The sequence below is a fragment of the Taurulus bubalis genome, assembly GCF_910589615.1.
Source record: "Taurulus bubalis genome assembly, chromosome: 3".
In the NCBI taxonomy this organism is placed as follows: Eukaryota; Metazoa; Chordata; class Actinopteri; order Perciformes; family Cottidae; genus Taurulus; species Taurulus bubalis.
The window spans coordinates 23,167,966-23,177,477 of NC_136591.1; the positions used below are offsets into that span (position 1 = coordinate 23,167,966).

General features: G+C 44.1%; 1 protein-coding gene across 1 annotated transcript in view; it reads left to right on the plus strand.

The window, feature by feature from the left end:
- Positions 1–1,772: 1,772 nt before the first annotated feature.
- Positions 1,773–9,512, plus strand: part of rnf217 (ring finger protein 217) — a gene marked incomplete at both ends in the record, with an annotated part of 10,548 nt that continues 2,808 nt past the window's right edge. The window contains 5 exons of the mRNA XM_079215726.1: positions 1,773–2,738; positions 7,534–7,755; positions 7,890–8,054; positions 8,927–9,024; positions 9,126–9,229. Coding sequence (XP_079071852.1) covers positions 1,773–2,738; positions 7,534–7,755; positions 7,890–8,054; positions 8,927–9,024; positions 9,126–9,229 — 1,555 coding nt within the window. The remainder of the gene's footprint in view (positions 2,739–7,533; positions 7,756–7,889; positions 8,055–8,926; positions 9,025–9,125; positions 9,230–9,512) is intronic.

Consider the following 9,512-nt stretch of genomic DNA (forward strand, 5'->3'; position numbering starts at 1 on the left):
AGAGGAGCATTTGGAGTGTGCAATAATACATTATCATAATACATTAAGCAACTATTCACAATGTCAGCACGCCAACGCAGGAATCTGTCATTAACTACTAGTGGAAACGGCGATGTGCAAACTTTCTCTGTGGCTCTGGGTTGATATGAGTATGTTCACCACTGACTAAAATCATCTATGTTGGTTTAACTCCTTCTCTTTTTACGTTGGTTTTCCCACAGGTGACTGACTGTACATAAACTCAACAGTTGGGAATAAAGTAGACAGTGGAGAAGGAAAGTCTACATTGTGTCCTCTCTTCTCTGACACTTTTCAGTGATTATTTTGTTTTACTTTCTGTGACCTTAAATGATTTACATTTGCTACATTTCGCTCATGAAAGAGCAGCCAAGTGTTTTCCAGTAATTAAGCTTTGAAAAAAAGAATCCACTTTCTTAACAACTGAACGGAAGCCAAACCTGTTGAAAATGGATCCAAAAAAGACAGCATCTGTACCTCCTTAACAAGCACACACACACACACACACACACACACACACACACACACACACACACAAAGTCGTTGCCAGGAAGCACTATTGTTCCTTTGCCGAGGAAACGCACCGGCAATCATTAAGACGGGTAGAGTGTCTAGTATTCGTACATCCTCATCTGGCGTTCAAAGGTAAATTCAGTGTTTAAATCCCTGAGGATAATGGTGTTAAAGTAATGCATGAAACATTTACCCAATTAAGATGGAAAACCTCTCCATTTAGAATGAGAAAGCCGTCTTCATGGTGATGCATTAGACTGAGTTTAAGATGGAGTAAATGCTCAAGATTGGAAGTACTTTAAATATTTATTTGTAGCCCTCATAGTGTCCCCACTTTTTGACTTGTTAAAATGTTAAACAGCACACTCCAGAAAACATCGGATGGGTTTCCTGGCTTTATGTAATGAGTGGGAGCCTAGAAAAACTTTCTTGCATTGTTGTCATTCTCCACAAAAAACAGTTGGGCAAGTGCCAGGACAAGCAAACTAATTACCGCGTGGGGCCCTATGGCATTAATGAGGGATTGCAACGGAACTAACAACCTATTTTACAGGCAGCCCAGTTAGGTTTATATGAAAGTTATGTCAAAAGCACTGAACAAAATATGTGTCCAAACTACTTTCATTCTTAGCGTCACTTTCCCTGTCGGAACGGAAAGGAAGGCCTCCTGGTTCTGGGTGATTTAAGGAGGAGGAGGAGTATTGTGTGTGTGATGCAATGAAAAGTAAGACATCTACAACCCGTTAAGAAACTAAATGTAGTCTGGCGCTAGCCTACGAATAGTGACACTTTTTCAGTGATACAGCTGAAGCCTATTGAAAAAGCAACATCAGCAATTGTAGGACTTCATATGCAGACATGAGATGCGCCCCATCAACCTTCGATGATGAGTGTTACAACAATAGTGTAACGTTGTTATAACCGTGTAACGGTGTTATAGTTAGATAGCAGGATCCACACAATATACTTTTTTTGAAATTATATTCTATACAGTATAGCTGGAGTCTGTGTGTGCGTGAGTGCGTGCGTGTGTGTGCGTGTGCGTGTGCGTGTGTGTGTGTGTGTGTGTGTGTGTGTGTGTGCGTGCGTATAGGCTTTCCGTCGGCCTATCGCTGCTCTCCTACATGCTGACGTTGACACCCGGAAGAGCCGAGCTGGCTGTTTTGTTTTGTTTTGGTGGCAGCATTTGGATGAGAGGCGGACGGGCGACGGACCGACCGGGGAAGAGAACCGCTCACTAAATGGGGAGAGCACTATCGGGGATGGACGATGACGAACCGATAGCCGACGCCTGTAATATGCCGAGTTTTTTGAGCGGTCTCGAGGAGGGGAGGGTGAAATTGTCCCGCAACCCGCCGACAGAAACTTCCTTCGCGGACGGCAAAGTTGAACCGTCGGTCAGAGATTTGAGCCGCCGCGTCACCAGGTCGAGCTCCCGGTTGTCCCTCGACGGAGGTGAGCGGTACTCTGAGGAGAGAGGCGGCGAGGAGGCGAAGGATGCGAAGGGCAACAACAACAACAACTGCAACGGCGGAGGAGAGAGGAGGAGGAGGGCGAGTGCTGTCGAGATTTTGAGGAGGAATTTCGGCGTTTCGAAGTCCCCCTCTCTGTGTTTTAATACGAACAGTCGGATGCAGCGCGGCACCGAGCTCGAAACCCGCGAAGGAAACGGTCACAACGACGTTTCGACGGAACGTGGCGAATGTACAAAGTCGGAGCGAGAAACGGACGACGCGGGGACTAAAAACGAGCCCACCGCGAGCGACTTCACGACTTCTGATGCGAAAGGAGTTGAGCGAGTGACCATTACGGGTCAGCGACGTCATAAACGTGACGGTGACGTCAACGCAGTCGCTTTGGACGAGTCTTTAAACGCCAAAGAGCACGTCTACTGTACCGTGTATTGCATCGCGAGCGACAGTCGTCGAAAAGACGTTGAAATCACGGACGATGCAGCGGTCACGTCAGACGTGGACTTGGAGACGGGACGGGAAGCGGGTCCGAGTCCCGAACCGGCTCTGTACACGCTGGACGACCTGGTGGATCCTCTCGGCGACGTGACCCGCCGGCTGTCCGCGGAGCAGGCCGGTGCTGAGACTGCGACGCATGGTTGCCGGGTGTGCCTGGAAGAGAAAACCATCGCACCCTTGCCCTGCTGCAGGAAGGCCGTGTGCGAAGAGTGTCTGAAGCTCTACGTCGGCTCCCAGGTTGGTAGGAGAAGGGTGGGGGGTTTATTTAGTGCAGCAGGGTGTCACAGTGCTGAGCCTGTTCCAGGACCTGGCATTGCTGGGTTAGTCACCAGCTGGTTGAAGTGTCCTTGAGCAGCAGCAGCAGCAACAACAACAACAACAACAACAACAACAACAACACTCACAATAGTGGCACTATCTTAACTGTTATGTTTGGCATATTATCTACTCCAAGGCATGTTGCATGGAGAAATTCTGGGGACTGTTATAAAATATCTGAAGCTGGCTGGCATTGGGCAATGATCAAAGGTCTAAATGAGCTCTTGGTTTCATTACATTGTTACTCAAATGTCAGAGGCAAGCTGCAGGTCTCCTCGTTGTGTGACAACAACTGTTTTCCCGTGAATCTAGGTCACTGACACATTCTGCTCTAAAATTGGGTTGTTTTTGACAGAAAGGTTACATTGTGGGCTTATTCAGCATACTTCTCTGCTCTCACTTATTGAAGGAAGATGTCACCATCAGATGCACTACTTGTGCTTTGTTCAACAAAGCCCACAGCATGGCTCATCTCCTACATCGTTTCCCTCACTTCCCAAAATGCCTTTTGTTTGATGCTATAGGAAATATACCTCAGCATCCCAGCAGTGCTCCATACATGGAGAGAGCAGCACTATATGCAAAGTAATTCATTAACTCGGCTATAATAGGTCACAATAAGGACACGATGTATCAGATACAATGCATTCTGTTGCAACTAGTGGCGCAACGGATGATAAAACTCACAGTGATGATCCATATTGTTGTTTGATTATAACAGCTGGTCTACAATGTCCCAAAAATCATTTAGACCACTCTGAAGTCTTTAAACCATACAACATTATGAATGTTATCCTTTTATTTTACTTAAAGTGTTTTTTCTCGCTCATAAAAACACAAAAATCAAATGATAAGGAAATAAAAGATTGTATTGTTCTCGATTATTACAAATATAGTCATTAGTAGTTTTAATTACGTATTATAAGCTTCTTGGACCGAGTTAGGGAAAGTTAAGTAGCTCATAATTTATCTCTAATATCTTATTTTATATTGCTGTGAACAACTGAATGTATTCAAGTGTATCACTAACACTACATTTGACGAGATTACATGTGAAGACATCTAGATCCCGTTATTATTAGGGATGGGTATCGTTTGGGTTTTTTCCGATACCGGTGCTAAAACGATACCAGTGCCTGAACCGATACTTTTTTATTGCCAAGGCAATTTTTTTTCTTCAAATTGAACAATATTATTAACTGTTTTAAGTATACTATATATATATATATATATATATATATATATATATATATATATATATATATATAAATAGGTACATACAAAACACACTTCAAACTTCAGCTTCAAACCTTTTAACTTCAAACTATAAAAATATATATTTAAAAAAAGAACAGACACAAGCATCAGGTGGCCTGATGGAACCGTGTGCAACAGAACTCAGACACTGTTGGATCCTAAAACTGCTGCTTTACTGGACTACACGTCATCATTCATATTAACTGGAGAGATTTGTTCCAGCAAGCCGAGGACGGACGTTCAAAAGCTCGTGCTCATGTCTCCAGCGATCTCTGTGTGCGCGCACTGTGTGTGTGTGTGTGTGTGTGTGTGTGTGTGTGTGTGTGTGTGTGTGTGTGTGTGTGTGTGTGTGTGTGTGTGAGCGCTGGAAGCCCCGCCCCCTCGAGCCCCGCTCTGCATGCAGGCAGACAGAGAGCAGAGCAGCGAGTGTGCTCTGATCCGCGCTATTTTAATAATCGTTTTTAGCGTGCGGGCACCGCGCTACCTTTTTAGTATCTATATACTGTGCAATTTTACAGAGTAGTGTAAAAAAAAAAGTATTTAAATCGGCTAAGGCACCGGAAGGAAGCACCGAAATTTGTGTTGCTTTTCGGTCCGGTAGGTACCGGACGTGTTGGAACCCAACCCTAGTTATTATGAATATAACTGAACAGAGCCTGATTGCATCACGATGTAACTGAACGGGACCGCCTGTTAGTTTAGGGGTGATCCGAACCGGATCAGCCGTGGTCCGTCACACGCCAGTTGCAACAACATGTGTTTAGTGAGAGCTTCTTGTTCATTGATTCTGCTGACGATTCACAATCATAAATCAAGGCGTTGAATAATAGATGAGAGATACATTAACTTCCTTTGATTCAGTGCAGCTACCACAGAAAGAGGCCTCAGCAGTGAAAGGCACGTTGTTGATCTATCAGAGCTGTTTCAGGATGGATGTCTTTAAGTGCCTCTTTTTTTATGGACTGGTACAATCCTCGGATCATAAACCCGTTTTAATAAACCTGCATGCCTTCCCTGTTACTAATTCTCGGGAGAAAGGGAGAAGTTACAATCGCAGCTCGTTGTCGCTGCTGTTTCCTGTAATCTCCTTTAATCTGTTTAGATAAAACAGTGTTTATCAGTGAGACAGACAGCATTTTGTCTGCAATTGTCTTGCTGTGATAACAAGGCCTGAATAATCACACAAACACAGAGACAAGCGACTCTGATAACAGGTTTGTGTAAACTATCCTGTGTGGGTGGAATTTTGCTATTCTGCCAATGTACCATGTTAAAACTCAGTAGGTAGAGTAAGCATGATGTCAGAGGGATTGGAGTGTGTGCTCATGGACGGGGAGGGGCCGGCACCTTGCTCCTGGGCAAAGAGATGCAGGAGACCAGATTGCACTGGTATACTGCTACTGTTTGTCCCAGGGGTTAAACCAGTAGCTTATTTTAAAAGTTATAAATAGGGATATTGTATCGCTGACAATATAGAATGTATTGTGCCATAACATTTGGTGTTTAGATTCACTGGGGAAATTGGCTTCTCTATATAATTTCCCCCATCACATGAGCTCAAGCACCACCTGTCATCTTCCAAATACGGTCTTGTGAATTAATTGAAAACTGGATGTTGTTTAACTCGCTCGCTTGTTCTGGTTCGGGCATTTAATCAGGATGCCTCCTGGACGTCTCTCATTAGAGGTTTTCCGGGCACGTCCAACGGGTAGAAGGCCCCGGGGAAGGACACGCTGGGTGGATTATATCTCCCAGCTGGCCTGGGAACGCCTCGGGATTCCCCAAGAATGAGCTGGAAAATGTTGCAGGTGAGAGGGAAGCCTGGGTCGACCTGCTGGGCCTGCTGCCACCCCGACCCGACCCCGGACTAAGCAGATGAAAATGGATGGATGGATGGATGTTGTTTAACTCTATTTCATTCTATTAATATTATGTCAAACGACAAAAGCGGAACGTTTCAACCACGTGCCCATTACTTTACGCCATCACATTTGACTGTTTATCTATTACTTTTAGCTAAATAACATTATTTCAACTCAACTGCTTATCCATTACTTAGCTTACTGATTTTGTTGTACAAATCTGCATCACACCAATTTATCATTCTATCTGGGTGTCTGGTTTCTTTTTGTCCTTTGCAAATATATATCATTATATTATTAAAACAAACGGAAGTACCCCTCAGGTTACAAATACTCCCAAGTTGGAAATGACTGTGTTAAGAGTTACATCAATCTTACACAGGGCTGACTGTACTGTCTCTACACACTAAAGTCAGATGATAGTGGTTTTAGCTTCGACTCAACCAACAGCCACCACGCTACATACCCACAGTGAGCTTCATTATTTCACTGCTTTAATCGTGTATATTTTACTTTGTGTTGGCTTCTGTTTCGGCCCAACAGTTTTGAAACGCCACAGACGGTGACACACGCATGTGAGAGACAGATTGTCAGCGCTCACAACCTGTCCAACCAGTCTGGCTGTGGTCCTCGCCGTGTTTGTGTTGTGGCAACAATAAGAACACATCACAGCGCTCATGCCTTTTCAGCGGATACATTTTCATTATCTTGTAACAGGCTTTTAGTCTGTGTGTGTGCTGGGTGTAACACCGTCAGAGGCTGATGCTATTGTTCTTGGCTTTCTGTCTGCTGTCATTTCACACACACACAGACTAAAATGCCTTATCATGTGTCTGTACATCTTCAGGCCATCAAAGCCAGTGATGGAGAGATGCCCTGGGAATAAATAAAGACAAGGAGACCTAGATGGTGAATGAAGTATGATACCTAATGTATCCAAGGTCAGATTAGTTGAGACACTCGTATAGCTTTGGTTTGTACTGAATACAGGCGTGAACTTAATGATGGATGACTAAAGTAAGATCATGAAATAGTGCACACTGAAGCTAGAGCATCACTTCAATCCTGTGCACATGTAATACAATGTCCCTGAAGGTGGTGAATCATTGTTTCAAGCTGCATGTTTTATGTTTATTTTGACTCCTTTGAAACATTTTGAATTAATTTGATGTTTTATTTTAAAATGTTTGTGGCTCTGGGATGTTACGGTTGTTATTTTACTCGGGGATCGGACTGTGTGGGGATGAGGTCCACGAAATGACTCCCCAAACACTTGGTCTGAAGTAGCTAATGTGTGTCTGTCTGTGTGTGCTTTGACACATACTAACTTCCACTCTCCGCTGCCTCCTTCAGCCTTCCCTTCGTCTACCTTTAACTTCCTCTAATCTCGGGTAAATTATTAACCATTTCCCATCAGTGGTGTGAATTCACTCCACATGTAGATTTAGTTCTGAAAGTCACTGAAAGACGGAGAGAGATTGGCATTTTAGTGTCACTTTCACATAGTTGAACATAACTTCTTTGTCTTATTGCAAACCTTTTTAATGTGTTTGAAACAATTTGAAGTCAAACAAATGTTTGTGAATTTTTCCCAGGTGCGAGTAGCCAAATCATACATTGGCTGTCCGATCCCAGAGTGCAGTGGCTACCTGGAGGAGGGAGTGGTGATCTCCCATTTAGCCAACGAGGACGTGGCGAAGTATCGTTACTTCTTGGAGTTGAGTCAGCTAGACTCGAGCACCAAACCCTGCCCCCAGTGCAGCCAGTTCACCTCCCTGAATACGAACAACCCCAACCGCGCGGAGCACAAGTACAAGGCAAGAGGATCGTTCCAATACACCGATGACACTTCAGGAAATACACAAGAAAAAATGTAATTCCACTTCCAGCTAGTGTGTACGTTTTAAAAGTAACTCAAGCGTGTGTTTGCTTTCTTCTGTCCCCGCTTTAGATCCAGTGCAGCAATTGCCAGTTTGTGTGGTGCTTCAAATGCCACGCGCCATGGCACAACGGGGTCAAATGTCGCGACTACAGGAAAGGAGACAAGCTGCTGCGAGGCTGGGCGAGTGTCATAGAGCACGGACAGAGAAATGCCCAGAAGTGTCCACAGTGCCGGGTACGAATCCAAGTTGTCATGATGTCGTTTGTATTGCCGTAGAACAACACGGCCGCCGTGTGACATGGGGCTGTGGGTCAATGGAGGAAGGTTTGACGGATGGAGGGTGGAATAAATGTGGATTAATAAATCAATGCTACGAGAGGCATGAAAGCCGGAGCAGATGATGGATGGGGAGCTGGAGAGGGTTAGTAGTAGAGGGATGCTCAGATTTGAAGTGAGTGTTGTAGCAACTGGACCGAGATGCATAGACAGTCAACATATTGAAAACAAATTATGACGTCTCTGCTGCAGGAAAAACAAATCTGATAGACTCACTGGCATCTCTCCCGCGGTCATAACACAAGCCTGGTCTCATTACGACCAAGTTAGTCCAAGCAATATTTAATTTGACTGTCAGGAGATGACTAAAGCAAGACATAGATTAAGCTAATTACCGGTATGTGGGCCGGCAAATTGGTGTCCTGCTGTGCTTAGCTGGAAAAGAGGCTGAGAGCAGCTGTACTTAATGCCCAGTTTATAGCAAGACTGCTCACTGCTGCGGCGCAGCCAAACAGAAAAGATCCATTAAGTGGACTGCTGAATGCAGCTCAATAGATGCTGAACCAGATGCTTATAGTTTTCCAGTTTGAAAATCAGAGTGGTTAGTGCTGCTAAGACCGGGAAATTGTTCCCATTTTACAATAAAGTGAGCTGATCTTGAGTCTGGATGGAGAACACAATGACGCAGTCAAATTGGGACCCAACCAAAAAAAGAGTGAAAGAACTTAACGCATGTAGCTCTTTATTAATATAATAATAATAATAATAATAATAATAGTATACTAAATGTCTTCTTTTTTCGCCTCATCTTGACTCATCTACTTCTGTAGATCCATATCCAGCGTACGGAGGGATGTGACCACATGACATGTACGCAGTGTCACACTAACTTCTGTTACCGCTGTGGAGAGCGCTACCGGCACCTACGGTTAGAATCTTTTACTGTTTCGTTTTTAGTTTTTTTACTGACTCCTCCTCCTCTTTGATTGCAACGATCTCATTCAGATTTAAAAAACTTTTTTTTGTCAGGTTTTTTGGGGACCACACATCAAACCTCAGCGTGTTTGGATGCAAGTATCGCTACCTTCCTGATAAACCTCACTTGAGACGGCTAATTAGAGGGTCGGTCTGTGGTAAGTGTGTGTGTGTGTGTGTGTGTGTGTGTGGAAAGAGATACACTTTTTAACCTCAGCAGCTTCTAGCCATCCTAACGCCGTGGCGATGGCAACTTCAGTTAGTCCACCATTTTGGTCCAAATTAAGATATCTCATATTCATGGTGATCCCCTGCCTCCAGCACCGCTATCAGTTTAACATTTGTTGTCCAATACTTTGGTTTATGACTAAATATTTGCAAAACTATTGATAGTCCCATGAGCTTCGTTACTTGATTTTAATTGGCAATTGTTAGTATGCG